The 23,222-nt window shown below is 42.4% G+C and overlaps 1 protein-coding gene across 8 annotated transcripts in view; it reads left to right on the top strand.

Moving 5' to 3' along the window:
* Positions 1-23,222, top strand: part of fubp3 (far upstream element (FUSE) binding protein 3) — a 108,069-nt gene that overhangs the window by 11,797 nt on the left and 73,050 nt on the right. For 6 of the 8 annotated variants that reach the window (XM_038781574.1, XM_038781573.1, XM_038781572.1 and 3 more), the window contains exon 2: positions 17,202-17,307. In XM_038781574.1, the coding sequence (XP_038637502.1) occupies positions 17,202-17,307 (106 nt within the window). Of the gene's footprint in view, positions 1-5,438; positions 5,590-6,233; positions 6,399-17,201; positions 17,308-23,222 lie in introns of those variants that run through there. The other 2 variants (XM_038781577.1, XM_038781576.1) reach the window with 2 other exon arrangements.

Here is a 23,222-nt window from a genome sequence, read left to right as displayed (position 1 = left end):
TATTCTAACCTTAAGTCATATATGCAATTGAATGGTGTTTATAATACTAAGTGAAGGTCCTCAAAGTGTCTGTTTTTAAAATATCAGAGCTTGCTGGAGATGGCTGCTAGCCTGAACTCTAGCAGTATATTAGGAGGGCTTACTTGAGCTTATGGAATCACACTGACTAAAGACAACGGTATCTACATTGGTCCTGTGTGCACCGGTGGAGAATTCTTGGACATTAAGTCACCAGGAATAGACCCAAGACCAGAAATGATGGTGAGCCTGGTTAGTTTCATGCCAAATGAAGGAAGTGACAATTTGGTGGATTTTGGTGGTGTGCCAGTTAAAGTGGGAATGTTTCTGAACCATTTTTATCGTTTCTGGGTGGTTCACTTTTGATCATCAGGATTATTGGCTTTCCCTCATTCAAGTTTTCTGCTTGATAGTAATGAAACTACTATCACACATTTGTAATTATTTGCAGCTTGAAGAGGAAATTGCTCCACTTCCATTGCTGTACAGAAGTGTCAAACATCTGTGTATCTTCACACATTTGCATCGGCAACCCTGCTCCACTCAATGCTTTATTTTTCATAAACCACCACTTCCTTCTACAAGCACGTGACAGGTCAGTCTATCTTTGCGGGGAATTGTTTATTGAAATAAACTTCAATATTCTTTTCATCATCTTGAAAACTTCAAAACTGATCCAGGGAAACTTTTTCCATTTACCTTGGTTCAAATACCAGGAAACCAAAATAGAAATTGGGGAGTGGGGATTGAGAGAAGCAACCAGGCAGGATGTTGAAGTTTGCAGTGAAAATTGATTCTAATGGCAAGGGATATATTCTAGAGAAAATATGGAACAAATTAAATAGGGTTAATGCTGTCAGACATTGGCTTTTGGACTTGAAATGATCCAATCCTACAGTCTTTCGCTTGCTGAACAATTGCCTATTGAGATGTTAATTTTTACCTTGGTGCAGATATGTGCCCCGTTGTTCCTCGTTCAGGTCCAGGTGAGAGATGCTTGCTATTGTTTTTTTTGCCATTTAGCAACGAGACAACATTGTCCCAAACTGGTGTGGCAGATTGTATTTGAGATTCATTGATGTTTAACTGCCGATCATTTCCACTTCTTTGTCAAAGTGTCTTTGTTCATTGAGGGTACATTTAAAGTTTCCATAAAACTTTCACAAACTTTTACATAAAGCTGAATGTTGGATTGTATAGATTTCCTCCTTCAGAATATCATTTTTGAAGTTTATGTCACAAACCTTATTGAGTTCTTTGAGAAGGTGACCAAACAGGTGGATGAGGATAAAGCAGTTGATGTGAAGTATATGGATTTCAGTAAAGCGTTTGATAAGGTTCCCCACAGTAGGCTATTTCAGAAAATACGGAGGCATGGGATTCCGGGTGATTTAGCAGTTTGGATCAGACATTGGCTAGCTGGAAGAAGGCAAAGGGTGGTGGTTGATGGGAAATGTTCAGACTGTGTCCAGTTACTAGTGGTGTACCACAAGGATCTGTTTTGGGGCCACTGCTTTTTGTCATTTTTATAAATGACCTGGAGAAGGGTGTAGAAGGATGGGTGAGTAAATTTGCAGATGACACTAAAGTCGGTGGAGTTGTGGACAGTGCAGAAGGATGTTACAAGTTACAGAGGGACGTAGATAAGCTGCAGAGCTGGGCTGACAGGTGGCAAATGGAGTTTAATGCAGAAAAGTGGGAGATAATTCATTTTGGAAGGAATAACAGGAATTGGCTAGCCAAGGAATAACAGGAAGACAGAGTACTGGGCTAATGGTAAGATTCTTGGTAGCGTGGATGAGCAGAGAGATCTCGGTGTCCATGTACATCGATCCCTGAAAGTTGCCACCCAGGCTGAGAGGGTTGTTAAGGCGTACGGTGTGTTAGCTTTTACTGGTAGAGGGATTGAGTTTCGGAGCCATGAGGTCATGTTGCAGTTGTACAAAACTCTGGTGCGGCCGCATTTGGAAATTACGTGCAGTTCTGGTCGCCGCATTATAGGAAGGATGTGGAAGCATTGGAAATGGTGCAGAGGAGATTTACCAGGATGTTGCCTGGTATGGAGGGAAGATCTTATGAGGAAAGGCTGAGGTACTTGAGGCTGTTTTCGTTAGAGAGAAGAAGGTTAAGAGGTGACTTAATTGAGGATTACAAGATGATCAGAGGATTAGAAAGGGTGGACAGTGAGAGCCTTTTTCCTCGGATGGTGATGGCACGAGGGGACATAGCTTTAAATTGAGGGGAGATAGATACAGGACAGATGTCAGAGGCAGGGTCTTTACTCAGAAAGTAGTAAGTGCGTGGAATGCCCTGCCTGCAACAGTAGTGGACTCGCCAACACTAAACGCATCCAAATGGTCATTGGATAGGCATATGGACGATAAAGGAATAGTGTAGATGGGCTTTAGAGGGGTTCCACAGGTCGGCGCAACATCGAGGGCCGAAGGGTCTGTACTGCGCTGTTATATTCTATGTTCTCCTGTTATGTAGCTGTCTAATGCAATGCAGCAAAAACTGTACAGTATGGTGCACCATTTGCAAAGATATTTTTGGAATCGCAGGTTGGTGGCTGATCGTACAGCTGCTGCACCCTGTGTTGTTTTGTTTTGGCGGATTTTCCTTCCATGTTGGCATTTGTTTTTTTCGCATGTGACTCATTTACTCCAGTTGATCATCTCTCATCCGTTCTCCATTCCCAATGAAGGAGAGTTTTCCCAAAGCTCTGTTGTCTGGATCCTCTCCCAGACCACCTGGTGCTTGGTCATTCCCACATACCTCACTCGCTGAATCGCAGTCAGCCAGTGTTTGAAACTTTGAATTCCTGATGGGCTTTAAATCCCTCCAACGCCTTGATCATTCCTATCTGTAACCTCTGCCCACTCTAATGCACCCCTTGCCGAATGTGTCCTTTCTGACTTTGACTTCTTGTGCATTCCCACCCTTCCTTCACACTGTCATTCATGCAAAGAGCAGTGGACATCTGGAATTCTCTTTCTCAACCTCTTCAGCTTAGTTAATTGAAAATGTTGAAACTGAGATTAATGGGTAAGATTGCGGAAATAAGGCAGTAAGTCGAGTTGAGATGCAGTTCTGATTGAATGGTGGGCAGGTTTGAGAAGCTCAGTGACATTCTCTTCTTCCTGTTTTCCATTGGTGATCAGGCACTGCTCTTAAACACCTCTCCTCTCCTACAAAACACCAGTTAGAAATCACCCCCTTGACCAAACTTTGAATCTTTGTTTTGGCTTGCCTGCCTTCCATATAACCCTTGTGAAGTAACTTTGGAGGTTGCTATGTTAAAGTTGAAACGAGCCCAAGTTGTTATTGACACCAATTCTGTTCTCTATCTTTTGCTTCACATTGCAAATCTTTGGGAAGGTATTGTATCAAAAGTGCTATGTTTCTAATACACCCTGTTTTGAGAACCCATGTATGCAATTTTGGAGCTCTATATTTATGAACTCCAGATCAAGGCTGCGATATAATTTGAAAATATGGAGAGAAATGTTATTATGTTCAAACTGTCTGAAAATATTTTTTGATAAGTGAAAGATATAAAGTTTATTATCTGCTAGTTTTATTTTTGTTTATGCAGTTTGTCTCCGGTTGGTACTTGGAGTTACAAGTTTGGGAGTTAGATCCTGCATATCAGGGTCAGGTCATGTTCCTAGTTGAAACTCCAGTGCATTCCTGATGAATGTTTCATTGTCTGAATGCTGTTTCCCAGATGGGACATGAACCGTCCTCATTTTGATGGTTCTGGTGAACATTAAAGATCCCACGACACTATTTGACGACTAGCATATCAAGTGCGAATCAAATATTCCCCACCCAACCAATATGGTCGGTTGATTGTTGTGGGAAATTGTTATGTCCAAGATGGCTATTTATCTATCTAAGCCACAACTGATGGGATGAGGGGCGTTCCTATTTCAGCGTGATGGGAAGTATGTTTGGTATAACTGGCATGGATAGAGGATTGGCTGACTGGCAGAAGGCAGAGTGTGGGGATAAAGGTAGTATTGAGGAAGCAGGCGGGCTGCAGAAGGACTTGGACAGGCTAGGAGAGTGGGCAAAAAAGTGGCAGATGGAATACAATGTGGAAAATTGAGAGGTTTTGCACTTTGGAAGGAGAAATAGAGGCACAGACTATTTTCTAAATGGGGAGATGCTTAGGAAATCAGAAGTACTTGGGAATCCTTGTTCATGATTCTCTTAAGATTAACGTGCAGGTTCAGTCGGCAGTTAGGAAGGCAAATGCGATGTTAGCTTTCATGTCAAGAGGACTAGAATACAAGACCAGGGATGTACTTCTGAGGCTATATATGGCTCTCGTCAGACCCCATTTGGAGCATTGTGAGCAATTTTGGGCCCCGTATCTAATGAAGGATGTGCTGGCCTTGGAAAGGGTCCAGAGGAGATTCACAAGAATGATTCCTGGAATGAAGAGCTTGTCGTATGAGGAATGGTTAAGGACTCTGGGCCTGTACTCGTTGGAGTTCAGAAGGATGAGGGGGGATCTTATTGAAACTTGCAGGATACTGCGAGGCCTGGATAGAGTGGATGTGGAGCGGATGTTTCCACTTGTAAGAAAAACTAGGAGTAGAGGACACAATCTCAGACTAACGGGACGATCCTTTAAAACAGAGATGAGGAGGAATTTCTTCAGCCAGAGGGTGGTGAATCTGTGGAACACTTTGCCGCAGAAGGCTGTGGAGGCCAAATCACTTAGTACCTTTAAGACAGAGATAGATAGGTTCTTGATTAATAAGGGGAGAAGGCAGGAGAATGGCAATGAGAAAAAATATCAGCCATGATTGAATGGCGGAGCAGACCCGATGGGCCAAGTGGCCTAATTCTGCTCCTATGTCTTATGGTCTATAAGCGGTTTCCAGTAATTGGTGGAATAGCAGTAATAGTTTATAATGGGAGCGCAGATGGTTGGATGAAGAGCACACAAACCTTGGGTTTCAGGGCATGAACCGTGGGTTTCTGAAACTTTCATATTAAGGGCTTTATTGTATTCTTGTGTTCCTTGTGCCTTAAGGGTTTGGAATGTTTCAGTTTTAATAACCTTTTCTTTTTAGGCTCCTGCTTGATCCTGTGTTTTAGATAACATTGTAGAACACTATAAAAGAATGGGAGAGGAGGAGGAGGAAGGAAATTGTTTGGGGACAAAATTTAAGTGGAGCAGGAAGGAAAAAATAGTGACCGCGGTAGTAATATTCAAAAGTGAATGAGACGTGATCTGGATCTTCTGTGTGCTGTGCAGCAGAATGTGAGAGGCAGATCTGTAGAGATTGATTTTTCACGATAAGCTTTTGAATTTAATTGGTGACAAGTAACTAGAGGGAGCTTAGTGCTTACCTGCTCAGTGAGAGCGGTCAGAGCTAAGCTGCAGTACGCTCTTGCTTGCCATTCAGCTGTCTTTATAGAACATGGCAGGAGAGAAGCAGCTCCACACCTATCCTCTTGGGGAGTTTGGATGGGGAGTAGTTGAACTTTTTACGATGTGTACGTTCTGATTTGGTACATCTGACCATTGGACCGTTTGACTGACTTTTCAAACAGGTGGGTAGTTCTACAAGAGCAGATCAGAACAAATGAGAACAAATGACATTTTCTTCAGTAGCATCAGGTGTCCTTTTGTGAAAGAGTACCCCTGATCTCGTGCCTTAATTCTAGTGTGGTTTAGTCACTTTTGCTGCAGGTCAATCATTTTGTTGGCTTCTTGCCTGCTGCCTAGTACATCTTCTTTCTGAGCCCTATAATCCCATGCTGGATCAGTTGTAACACTGGCTAAGAATTGCACTTTCAAAATACCAACCCAGCAATATTTCTATTAATATATGGGGAATGAGTTGAATCTGTGCTGCCAATCTTGTTGCCAGCTCCAGCCACTTGCAGTGAAGTAGTTCACCCTATCCCTTCACCCATTTTCTAAGATTAAAACCCAAGATGAACAAAACTCCACCTGAATGAGTGATCCAACCCCTCCAAATTGTTGTAGTTAAGCTCTTCACAGTTTATGTTGGCTTCTTTTTCTCCCCCTCTCAAACATGAGCTCACAAATGGTAAGAAAAAACTTTAAACACAATGTGCACAAATAGTTTGTTTACCTAACTTTGAGCATTGCCCAATTTGGAAAGTAACAGAACTTCTGCTTATATTTATATCTGTCACGTGCCTTGTAAGCTGATATCTTCTTAACGTAGCCCTATCACTCACCAGGATGTCACACTCCTGTTTATTGCTACAGCCTACCAGTAACGAGTGGAGCAGATAGCACGTTGTGCTTGCTGCACAGGGTTGTTCAGAGGCGTTTGCGAGAAATGTTCCTGCTCATCTAACAGTTTGTGTTTTTAAGTTGGGCATTCAAGGTGGGTCATAAAGCAATCGGTTCTAATGAGTTATTTAGAGTTAGTTTTATGTGGTCACTAACGAGACCATCTATATTGCCTGCCTGTTGAACAGCTGATTTGTATTTTGCATACTGTTTTGATATATTTTGGAATGTAATGTTTGCTTTAACAATTTAACTTCAAGTTAAAATTGTTTATAATAGCTTAACCATCTGTGAATTGGTGAAGGATAACGGATATGGATAAATTTAGTCTTAAAGTGACCATTGGATATTGTGATTTATATTGTTTAATTTTGAAAAAAGATTACTTGTATTGGATATTCACTGAGGCAACGTTCTGTTTAGAGCAGCACATGCTGAAATTTGTCAATATTTATACATTTAGTAATAAGGCCAGGGAAGTGGCTTGTGGTGGAAAATGATTTGTTATCACAGGTTCACGCTGGAGCGTTGACCGTCTTCAGGCCATTGTTTTGCAAAATAGGTACTCGGATCGCAGCTCACTTGCGTTTTAGGGACTTGTCATAGGATGCCACATCATTTTACCGGGTTAAAACTATGCAAATAGTATAAGAGTATAAATATAGCAAAGAGAAATGTGTGCAGATTTAATATAGATTGATCTGTAGATTTGGATTGTTGCTTCAATGAGTGAATCCTGAATCAATGCTGAGATCTGTTGGTATCGTTGACGAGAGATATGTTCAATTGAATGGCATCATTGATTTCTACTTTGTTTTTCGCCCCAGAAAAATTAGAACCAGCCTCTCTGGAGAGATGTTAGGAAAGGGTGGTAGAAGTTTTGGTTCTCCTCCATTGCTTTCACTAATGCTAACAATTTTAAAACTGAGGTTGATGGATTTTTGAAAGGCATGTGTAGTTAAGTCACAAATCAGTCATAATCTAATTGAATGGTGGAACAGAGGCCAGAGCCTAAGTAGCCTCTTCCTGTTCCAATGACCCGCAAAGGACTTTATGCAGTTTGGGGCAGGTGGAGGACTATGTGCAGAAAAGCCCCAGGCTTCATTCGAACCCTGGCATACTGTGGAGAGATTTCCTGGAGATCTTAGCTGCATCAGAATGGTTCCCAATGCTTTTAGAACCACTTTCTATACTTTTTGTTTTAAATATCCTTGGTATGAAAGGAAACCCCGAAGGGCTTTTGGGGAGGGGGTTGGGGGCATATGCTATTTACATGCTCCTATGTGGAAATATGCCCTGCTAAAACTTGTGGAAAACACAAGTCCTATGGCACACTGTTTGAAAATGCAAATTTAATATTTGTAAGGATTGTTACAGGTACAGAGAAAACTTCATTCTCTATTTGGCACTGAGCTGTCAGGACATGGCTGACCATTTTAAATCTTCCTAAATGAGATTAGTTGCTTCATTTCCAGGGTCACCTTACTATCAGCATTTCCGTGAGTCTCACAGTTGGTATGAGCATTTAGCCCAGTGACTGGAAACTTAGAAGAAACCCTGGTTGCCTTAATGAAATTTAAAGTAGTCCATAATAGTTGGAGCGAGCAGTTGTCATGGCGCACCCAAATTGTGATCAATTTCATATGCAAGTTTATCATGGAGAAAATACTGTTCTTCCTGAATGCAATGACCTTTATTCCAGGGAACAGGCCATATCATTTTTGCTGATCGAATGTCTGAAAATTGTTGTGATTTGTGGGACCAGTTTATGCTACAGGTACTACCCTATGACTGATAACCTGTAAGGTGGGTCGTAGTCAGTTCAATGTGTCCGTTGAAAATGTAAATCGCTCATTGTCACAAGTAGGCTTCAAATGAAGTTACTGTGAAAAGCCCCTAGTCGCCACACTCCGGCGCCTGTTCGGGGAGGCTGGTACGGGAATTGTTTGTGGTGTCATCAGCTCTCCTAACATTAGGAATTAAGAAGTTTGGTTCCCTGGGTGTCCAATAGACTACCATCTAATTTACATTCATCAATTTCCATAATAGAAAAGCAAAGTACTACAGATGCTGGAAATCTGAAATACGAACAACATTTTGGAAATATGCTGCCTGTCAGGGGAGAGAGGTTTTATTTCAATAACCATAAATAGTGCAATTGAGATTAGGTGAGAATCTGTGGCATAGAAATTGAATCTGGTGTGAATTCTGTTTTATACGGCATGGTCGGAGTAAGATTCGAAGCAGCATGTTTATTGAGTGAATGTAGGAGTGGAGAATACTAATCCACCGAGGTTTCATCTTTTTCCCTGCCTACATACAGCTCTTTGAGCATTGTCTAATCTTAGGTATATTGATATTTAACCCTGCCTCTCCATCGGGGCTGGAAGTCGTGGCTCGGGGGTAGCAGAATCGCCTCTGCCAAAGTTTACGGGTTGAAGTCGCACTCCCTGAAGCACATAATCCAGGCCGACATTCCAGTGAGCTGTTGGAATTGTCGCCCTTTCAATGAGACTTTTAAGATGAGGCCCCGTCTGCCTCCTCAGGTGAGCGTCAGAGGTACCAAGGCATTATTTCAAAGATAAGCAGGGGAGTTCTTCCAGGTGTGCTGCCCAATGTTTTTCCCTCAACCAACATTTAAAGATAACAGATAATCATTTACTACATTGCAGTTGGTGATACCTTGCTGTTTGCAAATTGACTGCCACTCTTACCACAAAACCAATGTTTTAAGTGTTCTTCTATGGCTGTAAAATGCATTGGACATCCTGAGGTGTTGGAGGGCTGCATAGAAATACAAGACCTTTTTTATCACGGTGTCTCTGTCCCAACACCAAGTCTGAGTCGAGTTTTCTAAGCTTTAACAATGGGAAGACTAAAATTGCCGTTTCTCCCAGGCAATACTTTGCAACCTTGTCTCTGGTCTACCCTTTGGTGTCCTGTTTGACAGTGAGCTGAGTTGTCAATCCATTGCAAGACCATCTATGTTCGTTTTCACAATACTTGCCGTGCTGTTAATTCTTTATACTACTACTGGAGTGCCCCTAAATGCAAGATACTGCTTGTAGTGTCACCAGGATGGAGATAATGCACTTTTATGGTTTTTATGGTGTGCTATGGTAATTGCTGTAAGTTTGTTTATGTTTGTTACTATTATTTTATGTTTTGTTCTTCAATAAGTACATTAGGTCATTTACATATGGTGGTTACCTGCCAGCTATGTCCATCCTGTAGGGTACAACTGTGGAATAATGAGTGTTTAATGTGCTAATATTTGGATCGTGTCAGCTATGGCTCCGTTGTTAGCACTCTTGTTTGAATGGGCTAGGATGTGGGTTCACATAGGGTTGAGTACAAAATCTAAGCTGGCACTGCCAGTGCGTTGCTGAGGAACTATTGCACTGTTGGATACTCAGCTAAGATGTCAATTAGAGGTCCCATCTGCCCCCTCGGGTAGGCATAATAGATGGTGGCACTACTTCAGAGAAGAGCTGGGGAGTTCTCTCTATCTTCGAAGGCAATTTGAGGTATAACTTAGGCTATATTGCATCAATTCAGCAGTCATTCTGACGGTTATCAGGAGCGTCAGTGACGGTGTAGCAAACTGCTGCGTAAGTGGCTAATGTTTCTAAGTTGTATTTTATGATGTGTTGGAGCAACAGAACTGCACTTGCGTTTGATATTCTGAGAAGTGTAATACCGCCTGTGACTTGTAAATCTGCAGTTACGTTTGTCTGACTTGCTGCTCAATAAATCTGACCAAAAATTTATAGTCTTAAGGCACAGACTGTTTATTCCAGCGCTCTGAAGTTGAAGAGGTCATGTTACGTTTTGTGTATCCTGTAAGCCAGAATACAGCGATCAGGATTCTCTTCCTCTGCTATATTTAGGTAGCTATTCAGTGAACAGAGTAAGCGACACAAATTAAACCTAGACTATATACCCAGAAGCAGCAGGCGGAACTAGATGGACCTGTAGTGATATGCAGATTAAACTTAAAGACAACACGCAGGTTAGACCTGGCCTTGACAGAAATAAACTCTGAACTAAATCTTTGGATTTCATCTTTGCCTACAAGACTTTAGTGTCACAATTTCTGCCAAATGATCTTGTCTGCTATTCATTATAGAAGTTCTGTGGGGTCCACTGGAAATTGCGATATCTTCCAATTGAGCAGTTCACTTTTCTGCAGTCTTTCAAAACACACTGTTAACTTCCTGCAAGTAAGGGCAGCACGGTGGCACAGTGGTTAGCATTGCTGCCTCATGGCGGAGATCCTGGCCCGAATCCTCCCGGGTTCGATCCTGGCTCTGGGTCACTGTCCGTGTGGGGTTTGCACATTCTCCCCATGCCTGCGTGGGTCTCACCCCCACAACCCAAAGATGTGCAGGGTAGGTGGATTGGCCACGCTAAATTGCCCCTTAATTGGAAAAAATGAATTGGGTACTCTAAATTTATAAAAATAAAGCTTCCTGCAAGTTCAGTGTCTCGGTCAGGTTATTCTGTAATGTATAGAAGGATAAATGTAGTTTTAGGTCCTCTGGAAAATTAACATATTTTAAAAATTGCATTTTATTCATTCATTGGAATAGTTATATATCAATATCTGTAATATTGATTTTTGAAATGTATTCATGGGAAGTGGGCATCGCTGGCTAGGTTAGCATTTATTGTCCATCCCACATACCCTTGAGGGTGGGAGTGAGCTGTCTTCTTGAACTACTGCAGTCCATTTGGTATAGGTATACCCACAGTGCTGTCAGGGAGGGAGTTTCAGGATTTTGACCCAGTGGTAGTGATGGGCGATATATTTTCAAGTCAGCATGGTGTGTGGCTTGGAGGTAAACTTGCAGATGTGTTTCCATGTATCTGCTGCCTTTGTCCTTCTATAGCAGCGATCATGACTCTGGATGGTCCTGTCAGAAGAGGCATCCATATTGTACAGAGTGTACACTGCTGGTGGTGGAGGGAGTGAACCTTTAATGTGGTGGGTGGGGTGTCAGTCAAGCAGACTGCTTTGTATTGGCTGGTGTTGAGCTTTGTGTGTTGTTGGAGCTGCACTCACCCAGCAAGTGGAGTGTATTCCATCACTTTCCTGACTTGTGTCTTGTAGATGGTGGACATGCGTTTGGGAACTCGGACAGGTGTGACTGGCTGCAGTCTTTCCAGCCTCTGATCTACTCTTGTAGCCGCAGTAGCTTGTCCAATTATGTTTCTAGTTGATAGGAACCCCGGGAGGTTTTGACTTCCAATTTTGTTAAGGCTTCTTGATGCCACACTTTGTCAAATGCTGCCTCGATGTCGAGGGCGGTCACTCACCTCACTTTAGAATTCTGTTTTTTTTTTTCCCTCCCATGTTTGGACCAAGGCTGTAATGAGGTTTGGAGCTGAGACACCCTGGGGGAACCCAAATTGAGCATCTTTGAGAAGGTTATTGCTAAGTGTTGCTTTATTGTACTGTCAACAACACCATTAATCATTTTTCTGATTGAGAGTAGACTGGGGCAGCAATTGACTGGATTGGATATGTCCAGGTTTTTGTGTATAGGATACAGTTGTGCAAGTTTCCACATTGTCAGGTAGATGCCAGTGTTATAGCTCTGTTGGTTGGCGAAGATGAGCGTGAGGTCAGATGTAATGCCTGGATCTGGTATGTCTCTCTTGTGGGCACCATGAATTGGATTCAATTTGAATTGTTTTTTGGAGCAGGCAAGGAGCTGGATTAGTGGTTTGCCCCTGTCCACACACTTGAGCTCTGGCTTTGTAACTCTGATAAAGATATAGCTCTGCTGGAATAGCTTGGCTAGTGATACAGTTAGTTGCGGAGCACAAGTCTTCAGTACTATTGCTGGGATACTGACAAAATCCCGATCCCAGTGTGCTCAGCGAGTTCCTGATGTCAAGTGAAGTGAATCACTGGCTGAAAACATCTGAAATGCTGGGGATCTCAGGAGGAGGTGGAAATGGATCATCTATTCTGCATTTCTGGTGGCTTGAACCTTGTTTTGTTTTTTGCATTGACATGCTGGGCTGATTTGTCGAACCTCTCCTTCTGATGAGTTATTTAACTGTCTGCCGCCATTCAAGACTGAATATGGCAGGATTGCATAGCTCGGATCTGACCAAATTTTTGGGTGCGCCTGGTACTGCTCCTGGCATACTCAACTGCACCCCCCATTAAACAGCCTTTAAGGTCTCTGCAAAGCTCAGTGTGAGAATACTAAACTATAAAGAGCATTTGATCAATTTTCACAAGCTCAATTTGTTCCTCAGTTATGGTAAGCTCAGAAGTCGAGATGCTCGCATTTGGAACAGAAACAGAAAGTGCTGGACAATCTCAGCAGGTCTGACAGCTTCTGTGGAGAGAAAAGAAAACTAATGTTTTGAGTCTGGATGACTCTAGCTTTGTCAAATGGTTAAAAAAGCTTTTGGGGGTGTTGTGGTGAGATGGTCTCTCCGTAACACTGGGTGTTATGGTGGAACACCCACTGAAGGTTGGCAGGTACAGGAGGCGGTGAGGAAAGCTAATGGCATGCTGGTCTTCATAGCGAGAGGATTTGAGTGTAGGAGTAGGAATGTCTTGCTGCAGTTATACAGGGCCTTGGTGAGGCCACACCTTGAGTATTGTGTGCTGTTTTGGTCTCCTAGTTTGAGGAAGGACATTTGCTTTTGAGGGTATCCAGCGCAGGTTCATCAGACTAATTCCCGGGATGGCAGGACTGACATGCAGGAAGACTGGATCGAAAGAATTGGGGGGGGGGAATCTCGTAGAAAGAAGGTATGGAGAGAATGGTATGGGTATGGAGAGAAAGCGGGAGTGGGATATTGAATTTGCATGATCAGCCATGACCCTCAGGATAAGAGGCATATAGGATTGAAATGCGGAGAAATCCTTTATATCAGGGTTGCATATCTTGGGAACGCACTACCCCAGAGGTTGTGGGCGTGCCTTTATTGAATACTTAAGGCCGAAATAGTCAAATTTTTGGTGTCTCAGGGAATTAGGAGATTTGGGGAGCAAATGAGAAAGTGGGGCTGAGGCCAAAGATGAGTTGTGTTTGTATTGAATATTGGCGAAAGCTTGAGGGACTGACATGGTCTACTCCTATCTCATGTTCTTGTATTCAAATATTTCCAGAGCCCAAAACTGGTTATTTGAGAACAGTAAGAGCATCAGGTTCTGTGTAACATTTTGTTTTTTTATACTTGCCAATTTGGAGCTGTCACTTCCTCTATTTCGCTTTGTTGCAGTTGAGTTTTTGTGTTCTCAGCCTCCCAAACTCAGCAGGATTCGGCTTTAAAATGCTCCTGCACATGAGTAGTTATCAAAAACTCTAGCAAGCTGCTGCTAGGATTGCATCAGCTGATGATCAAACTACTGTACGAGACCGGTGGTGTTTCTTCAATAGTTGGCAGAGTTCATTTTTAATTGTGCTATGTAATGCTTTTTCTGGGTGGAGTGGGAATGCAGGTAGTGCTTACATACGGCATAGATTTGACTTTGTACTGCGCTTTGCTGCAAGAAAATGTATCGTCACACAATGAAATAGCTTCCCCATCTATTTGGCAACGTGTTGTTTCTTGGATAATTACAAAACAGGTCTTTTCCCAGGTTTACCACTGCGGTTGTTAGGATTTCAGTGGTGTATAAGTGGGATCAGTGGAAGAAGGAGCTTGTATTTATATTTTGTCCTTCGAATGTCCTTAAGTGCTTTGCAAACAGTGAGTTTCTTTTGAAGTCACCGTTGTTTTGTATGCAGTCATGGCAGCCAATTAGTGCACAGTATGCTCCCATAAGCAACCAACGAATGCATGACCAGAAAGTCTGTATTTTTGGTGGTGATGTTTAGAGGCCACGTCACCGGAGAACTCCAGGCTCTTTGAATTGTGTCACATTTTAACATATCCAACCGACTTTGATAATGCTGCACTCCATCAGTACTGCCTTGAACTGTCATTCTGGACTGTGTTAGGCTTTGACGGTGTGGTTCGTCATAACCGCCTGACTCTGACAAGAACTCTACCCAGTGTGTCAAGGTGAAACTTTTAATGCATTCATTTACTCAGCAGTACAATTAGAGATTTTGTTTTTCAAAACTTGGGTTGCACCTGCAGTGTAGTTTGAACTGTATAATAGTTTGGCTGAAGGTCTGTCAATGATGAATCAAGAATATATGCTATTACAATGTACATTTAGTGGAAAAGATTTGTATTTAAATGGTGTCTTAACACATTTTAAGTGTTCCAAAGCAGTTCACAAAGCTAGTTACATAAAAATGTCAGTATTATGTAAGTAAATTTGACAGTTGCGTTGTGCAAATTGAGATTCCACAAACAAATACTATGAACGACCGCTTAATCTGGTTTTGTTTGGAATTGAAGGTGGATGAATGTGGCTATGTATGTGATTGCCAATCTGGATCACTGTTGGATTTCTGTATTGGTTGCGATCATAAAATGGCCTGCAAATTAGTGAAATAAAAAATATAACTTGTAACTTTTTGGGTGGTAAGAATTCAGTGAATAGTTTTCTGTATACTCCTCCAATGACTCAGTCAGTAAAACTTGTGCGACTGAGCCTTGAAGACCAGGAACAGGTCCTGTCTTTCATGTTGATTTGGGTCATTTTAGCCAGGGTAGCAGCAAAAACACTTGCCAAGTGACTGGAAAATCAGCCAGATGCTCCTGCCTCCTGGGAAGTGTATGTATGTGTGCCTCATGAGGGCTGGTGTGGGCGCAGTTGTAACGTGCTACCCTCCAATATGATAATTGCCCAGGCTGGCATGTAAATAATGGACTCATGAATAGAATATAATACCTCTGCGATGGGGAAGGCGGGATGTAAAGAGATGAGCGAAGGCTACAAGGAGCAAGTTAAGTACATTGTACGTGATCAATCAGCTTGGTTAATGTCTTTCGGCCAGTGTATTCTGGACGTGCAGCCAGATATGAATCAGTGTTCACAAACACAATGGCAAAAGATCTCCTTTCACTAATTTATCAGACAGAGGTTCAAATTCTATCTGTTCAGCCAAATCTGGTTGGCATTCAGGAACCAGTGTCCCTCTATGTTTGCATAATGTTTTTACTTTGCCAGTAACAGGCCAATGCTTGAAAGCTTGTACTTGCACAGCCTAATGAAAAATCTCTTAAAATGATTGTCCTGCAACCAACTGCAACAGATATATTCAGCATTTATTGTATGGGTGGTGGATGGGATGTTTCGCTTCAAGTATTCTCTTAGAATTCTAAATTCTCCAGCATATTTCTATTCATAAGAAAAATATTTTTTGGTACTGTAAAAGACAATTAGATGTCAGCATGGTCCCTTTTTATAGAAATTTCATCTGAAAAGTCTTCTCTCCATTTTGCCCTCTTCCCCGAGACTACCGATGGGCAGCACGGTAGCACACGTGGCTAGCACTTCACAGCGCCCGGGTCTCGGGTTCGATTCCCTGCTGGGCCACTGTCTATGCGGGTTCTGCACGTTCTCCCCGTGTCTGCGCGGGTTTCCTCCGGGTGCTCCGGTTTCCTCCCACAGTCCAAAGATGTGCAGGTTAGGTGGATTGGCTATGCTAAATTGCCCTTAGTGTCCAAAAAGGTTAGGAGGGGTTATGGCGATAGGGTGGAAGTAAGGGCTTAAGTAGGTCAGTGCAGACTCAATGGGCCAAATGGCCTCCTGTACTGTATGTTCTATGATCTCCACCCCTTTTCTGCCCAATCCAGTGCAGTTATATTTTCACACTTCTGATTATACCGTTTCCTTAATAGTCCACTGCCAGTTTTTCAATTTTGTGAAATCCTGCACTTGATTTGCACCAGTAGCACTAGCTAAATAATCTCTGACCCAGATTAATATAGCGCATTAGTGCTAGCAAAATTATCAGTTACTAATGATCTTCCATTGAACTCTTTGACCATGCAATGCACTCGGCAGAGTTTGAGCTCCCCATGCGTGCACATTCAAAGCTGCAGAGGCCTGCTGTATATTCTGACGGTCAATATCGCCTGCGCTATATTTCCACCCACCCCTCAAAAAAAAACTCAGCCTCTGTTTAAAAAAAAATCTTTTATTGCTCGTTATTTTTGTCAAGCACTGGACCTTGCTGCCAGAGACCATTCCATTTGGAAATGCCCATGAGGCTTGTCAGGTGCTTGTCATATTTTGCCCCTCAATTGCATTTGTAATTTCTGAATAATGTTTAGTGTTGTAATGTATGCAGCAAATGTCAAAATAATGGTACCTGGAACCTTGCAACATTTGTACTGATTTGTTTCCAACTGTTGCTGCGTAGGAATAGTGAACTGAATCAGTTTTGGAGGATGAAAAATGAGGAAAGCACGCCATTACTTTGTGTCACTAGGCAATGTCTTGTAGAACCCAGCAGCCCATGTTCAGTCTTGTTCTGCCACTGCTATCTTTGCCAAGTGTTGCTATTTCACCATCTCGTAGCTGACCAACTTTAAAATTCTTATCCATGCCTGTAGATCTTTCCCATGTCTCAGTCCTCACTAGCTGATCCACTCTGTTCCTCTCTATTTGTACATTCATCACTGATGGCGAAAGCTTCAACATGCTTTGCAACCCTCTCCCTTAACACCTTGCTTCACCTGCCCCATAAATTTCAACAGTCTTGTACACATTTCTCTTCGGCCGTGTTCTCCAATTCCACCCTTGCTCCGGGAACTTGTATCTGACTCTGACAGTGTTGAACCTTGCTGTAGCAGAGGGGATCTTTCTGTTGAAGTTGCACTACCCAGAATGATGCCATCTTGTATGAAAGTCGAACTTTATTTATACAGTGAAATATTCCAATGTAAAGGGTTTTAAATGTCGCTCTTGGTTTTAAAATGCTGTTTTTTCCCCCCCTTCCCCCTCCCCTTTTCTCTGTTGAAGATTGCTGCTAAAATAGATGCTGGGTCACATCTGAACAATTCCACTCCTGTGGTAGATCCTGCAGTTTATGGCTATGGGACTCAGAAACGGACACTCGATGACGGGGGTAAGCCAGTGTGTTGCTGATGATATTTCTTTCCTCTTAAATGTAACTGCTTGTTTTTAGAGGCCCTTTGTACTCCGTTTGCATAATCTTTGCTGGCTATGTTGGGGGAACAAAGTAATAGCAGAAGAACTGAAGGCATACTTTGGTTCTGTCTTCACAAAAGAGAGCACAAATAACCTCCCAGAAATGTTAGGGAACCAAGGGTCTAGTGAGAGGACAGAACTGAAGGAAATCAGTATTAACAAGAAAATGGTGCTGGGGAAATTAATGGGGCTAAAAGCTGACCAAACTCCAAGGCCTAATAATCTGCAGAGTGTTAAAGGAAGTGACCCTGGAAATATTGGATGCATTGGTGGTCATCTTACAAAATTCTGTAGACTCCTACAGACTGAAGGGTGGCAAATGTAACCCTACTATTTAATAAGGGAGGGAGACAAAAAAGAATTACAGACCAGCTAACCTGTCTTCGGTAGTGGGGAAGATGTTAGAGTCTGTTATAAAAGCATGATAACAGAACATTTGGAAAGCATGAACGGGATTGGTCAAAGCCAGCATGGGTTTATGAAAGGCAAATGATGCTTAACAAATCGAACTGAGTTTTTTGAGACTAGATGAGGCAGAACCAGTGGATGTGGTGTATTTGGACTTTTGGAAGGCTTTTGATAACGTCGCTCCTAAGAGGTTAGTGGACAGAATTAAAGCACATGGGTGTGAAGTAATGTGTTGCCAATAGTTGGTTGACAGACAGGAAGAAATTGGTCTTTTTCGGAGTGGCAGGCTGTGAGTAGGGGAGTACCGCAGGGTTCAGTGCATGGTCCCAGCTGTTCACAATGACCTGGATGAGTGAACCAAATGTAACATTTCCAAGTTTTATGACGACTCAAAACTGGACAGAATTGTAATAAAGTGAGGGGGATGCAAGGAGGCTTCAAGATGAGTAGACAAGTTGAGTGAGTAGGCAAGCACACAGCAGATGCAATACAACGTGGCTAAATGTGAAGTTATGCACTTTGGTGTTAAATCAGAAAAGAAGAGTATTATTTAAATGGTGATTATTGGGAAGTGTGGGTGGACAAAGAGATCTGGGTGTCCTTGTACACCAGCCAATGAAAATGGAGGGGCAGGTGCAGCCAACAATTACGATGGCATGTGGTCTTCGTTGCAGGAGGATTCATGTTCAGAAGCAGAGCTGTCTTACTGCTGTTACACAGGGCTTTGGTGAGACAACACCTGGGGTGTTTGCAGTTTTGGTCTCGCTACCGAAGAAAGGATATACTTGCCACAGAGAGAGTGCAGCGGGTGTCCCGAAGGTTGATAACAGGGTTAGCGGGAGTCTCCTGAGGAGAGATTGGTTTGACTGGGCCTGTATTCATTAGCGTTTAGAAGGATGAGAGCGGCTCTGATTGAAATGTACTAACTTCTAACAGGACTGGACAGACTCGATGCAGCGAGGATGTTTTCCCTGGTAGGGAATCTAAAACTGGGGATACAGTCTCAGGATATGGACATTTAGGTCTGAGATGAGGAAAACTTCCTCACTCAAAGGGTGGTGAACCTGTGAAACTCTGCCACATAATGCAATGAATGCCAAGTTCATATATTTGAGAAAGTGATAGATTATTATTTAGATTTTAATGGTATGGGGAGAAAGGGGAAATATGGCATGAGATAGAGGATCAGCAGTGATCACATTAAATGGTGGAGCAGGCTCGAAGGATCAAACAGCCTACTCTCCCTAGATTCTGTGTGCTCAGAACAAGATTGCCACAAAACACGAGCTGTAGAGCACAAGTTTGCACCTGTGATTCTTTTTAAAAAAAATTTTTAGAGTACCCAATTTTTTCCAATTAAGGGGCAATTTAGCTTAGCCAATCCACCTAACCTGCACATCTTTGGGCTGTGGGGACGAAACCCACGCAAACATGGGGAGAATGTACAAACTCTACACGGCGGACAGTGACCTAGAGCCGGGATCGATCCTGGGACCTCAGCGCCGTGAGGCAGCAGGGCTAACCACTGCACCACCGTGCTGCCCTTTCACCTGTGATTCTTAATGGACTGGTGCAAATCTCAAGCTTCTCTGAGGTTCCTGCAAAGGAGGCCAGGTACTACCTGTAATGGTGTAACTTAGACCAGGCTTAACAATTGTATGCTGTTTAACTAGGCTTCTGAGCAGGCAAATCACATACTGGTCAACTCAGTTGGCATTAATGAAAAAAGGACAGTGATATGGTACTCTTTTTAATCCATGCCCTAGAATCCCAGAAAAGCTGTTTTGCCATTCCGTTCGAACATATTTTCACAAAAGGAACTTGGTCAAGGGAAGGCATGTTTGGCAGTAGAATCAAAACCATCAGTGATGTTGATTACCTTTTCCTGTGCATTGTGCTCTGCTCTGAATTTGATGGTCGGCTCTTGTACTTGACCTCCACTTACCAATGGCTGCCACAGTAGTAATGGAGATAAAGCTGCAATAAAATTAAATCTTTAATGAATTAATTTGAATGAATAGGTTTTCATTATGAGCTGACCTTGGAACACAATATATTGTGCCGTCTCCTCATAGCTTGTAATGCCATTGCCTTCAAAAGCAACATAAAGCAGAGAATAATATTGCAAGAGTTTTGGAGTTCACCATTCTATTCCTGCAATTTGCAGTTCTGGATCTAATGTTTAAGTGCAAGAGAGGTTGTCAGTCTAAGGTAGTTCACAAAGCTGTTAGGATCTGTTTGTCTGCATAGCTCTCAGTTGGTGGAAAAAAATGTAACTACTTGAAGGAAAAAGTCTTTGTATGAATTGAAAATATTACATATCCTGCCCTGAAATTTACCTTATCTCAAAAATTGTTATCTGCAAGTTGTCCGTTCATTTTTAGAGAAAGGACAAATGGTACACAATCTGACCTGATAGCCGCGGTGGAAATCCCTCTGCAAAATGTACACCAAGAGACATGTTGTTCTGTGTAGTTATTCTTGTTCTTTGGCAGTTACTGTTAAACTGGTCTCTGAAAATAGCATTTGGGAGTGAATGATCAATGGCGGCACAGTGTTTAGCACTGCTGCCTCCCAACGCCAGGGACCCGGGTTCAATTGAGGCCTTGGGTGACTGTGTGGAGTTTGCACTTCCTGTGTCTGCATGGGTTTCCTCTGGGTGCACTGGTTTCCTTCCACAGTCCAAAGATGTGCAGGTTAAGTGGATTGACTATGCTAAATTGCCCCTTAGTGTCCAAAAGGGTAGGTGAGGTTACGGGGACAGGGTGGAGGCGTGGGCTTAAGTAGGGTGCTCTTTCTGACAGTCGGTGCAGGCTTGATGGGCTGAATGGCCTCTTTCTGCACTGTAAATTCTATGAAGTGCTAAAGTTGGACTTGTCAATTCCCCTACAATCCCAAAACTGCACTTTTGAGAAAAATAGTGAAAATATAGCTCCACGTATTCGATCTTAATAGTGTTGATCCATGGAAATGGCAAATGTGAAGCACAGTAATCTATTAGTGGCACGTTTTACATTGCAGAATTACTTTAGGGTGGAGTCCCAAGGCACCAGATTCATCCCTGATGTATAAACTGTGCTGATGTATTGTGGGACCGTTTCTACAGCAGCCAAGCAGCTATATACAAGGAAGCTGACGTCACTGTTCCCAATAAGCTGGTTGCCAAATCTTCCCCAATGATGTATTCCCAAAACGGCTTTGCTGGCCTGTTACGGCTGCATTCACACACACTCTGGTGACCAGGGAATATTGGTGCTTTCAGTGGCTAGCTTAGTACGCTGGGGACATTGCTACATCCAGAGGAAATCAAATAATTTATTTGTGTATTTTATTTAAAATTAGGAAGCAAGAGTATTTTCTCCTTTGCAGCTTAGTTGCACTATAATGGACAATCACTGCTGAGAATGCTTTTTTTCGTTCAAATCCCCAGTTTTCTCTCTTTCTCTCCCCCACGCCCTACAAACTATTTTAAGTCTCCATTTTGTAGTTGGAAGTTATAAACTCTGCTTTTTATTAATCATTACTCAGTTGATCTGAGTCTGTGGAATTGAAATATAATGCCACTTTCCTGCTGAATCACTTTGGGCATTCCGTAGAAATCTAATAGAGCTTTTTATTTTAACTATTTATCCTATTAAATATCAATTTCATTGTATTATTGCTAGTTGTTTTCCGCGGCAATTTTAAGTACCCTTTCATCATTTGAATTTGTGTTCTTGCGCGTATGCACCGGAGTTCTATTTTTGCTTACTTTTTTAAGTATCAGGCAAATTTGGTAGCGAACTGCAATCCAAAATTGCCGGTCCTTCGGGTTTATTTTTAAATTAAGGGCCTTGTCCGGTATTTGTTCCCACATCTTCCCTTGGCTCAGGTTCATTCTTCTTCGCCCTAATTTTTTTCTGTGATAGCGGCTCATTTCTAAATGCAAGGTGTTGGATAAACCCACCTTTTTTAAATCTCTGCTATCTGCTATGAGGATTTGTCCGTCACCTCGTTTCTTGGTTTTAAATTTGATGTGCCTGTGTTTTTTTTTCAACCTTCAGCCCCTTCCCTTTTTCTCTTTTAAAAAATAGTTTGCATGAAGATATGTTCTTTAACTTGTAAATGCACCTTCCACTGCAGACAGCTGTATTTATAGGTGGGAGCATACTTGATTGTTTTGCTTTCTGTTTTGTGGGAGCTTCACATTGTGAATTAGAAATGGCTGCTCAGCGTAACTGTAAAATTGCTGCTTATCACCCTTCAGTTTCTGGAATTCTTTTTCAGCTGGCTTTGATAGCTATAGCATGTTCCTGTTACTAATGTCCACCTGCTTTGTGAATCGGTTCACTCTCTATCTCTCTCTGGCACTAGCTAGTGGAGAAGCAGCAGTACGAATGGAAGATATTTAGAATCCGCTGTGGGTGCCCTTGTGACATCGCTCAGCTGCACTGAGCACATCTGACATGCCAAACTAGGATTGGAAGGGGAAGGTTTTTGCTTGGTTGGCACTAAACTGTTTATCAGGAGTACAGGTGTGTAGCTGCTTCTCACTGAGCTGCATGCCCCCCCCCCCCCTCCCCTCCCCCCCCCCCCCCCCCCCCCCCTCGAGTGTCGTATAGTAAGAATTACTTTCTCTGTTGAACATGCTGCATCTGAAAGTTTAACTGCATGAGCAGTCATTTTGCTTCCGCATATTCTAATGCCTTGGTACTTCAAATGTGTCAATTCAGAATGGAATTAGCTCAGTCCATTCTTAAAAGATTTGCTACGCAAGTGTTCCAAACCATCGTGTCCGACTGACCATAACGTTTGTAGAGGGCCATAGCAAAAAAGGTGACAGAAATATATCCTGAATTGTATGTAACCAAAAAAATGTATTGCATAGATAATGGCCGGCTGGGGCGCATGATCTTAAAGGTAGTGTTTGTCCTCAGCTGAGTACTTTGGTTATTTGGGTGACAGGTGAGAGTTTTGATGTACCAATTCTCCTTTCATTTATTTTTTAAATTGGTGCTCTGGGATGACATGTTGGTTCTGTTTTGAGGTGGATACATCCAACCAGGGTGCTCAGTTCAGTTGGTACTAAGCATATACTGCAAGTTATTTTAAACTATAATGATATTGTGAGCAGTTGAGAAATGGCACTTTTATTAGGGGCATAATAACACAAATAGCCCAGTTAGCCCCTTGAGCTTGTTCCACCATTCAGTCAGATCATGGTTTTTCCATGACCTAACTCCACAATGCCTTTTCCGAATATCTTGATGCCTTTGATTAACAAAAATCTAACAATCTGTTTTTATAGAAGAAATTTCCAAACTTCTACCGCCCTCGCATGAAGAAAGTATTTCCTATTTTCACTGCGGAACAATCTGTGACACTAATGTTTGTACTATGCCTCAGACCCCCCAACTGATAGAAATAATTTCTTTCGATTTACCA

Source organism: Scyliorhinus canicula, chromosome 21, assembly GCF_902713615.1.
Source record: "Scyliorhinus canicula chromosome 21, sScyCan1.1, whole genome shotgun sequence".
In the NCBI taxonomy this organism is placed as follows: Eukaryota; Metazoa; Chordata; class Chondrichthyes; order Carcharhiniformes; family Scyliorhinidae; genus Scyliorhinus; species Scyliorhinus canicula.
The sequence above is the reverse complement of the archived record's forward strand: the minus strand, read 5'-3'. Positions and strand labels throughout refer to the sequence as shown.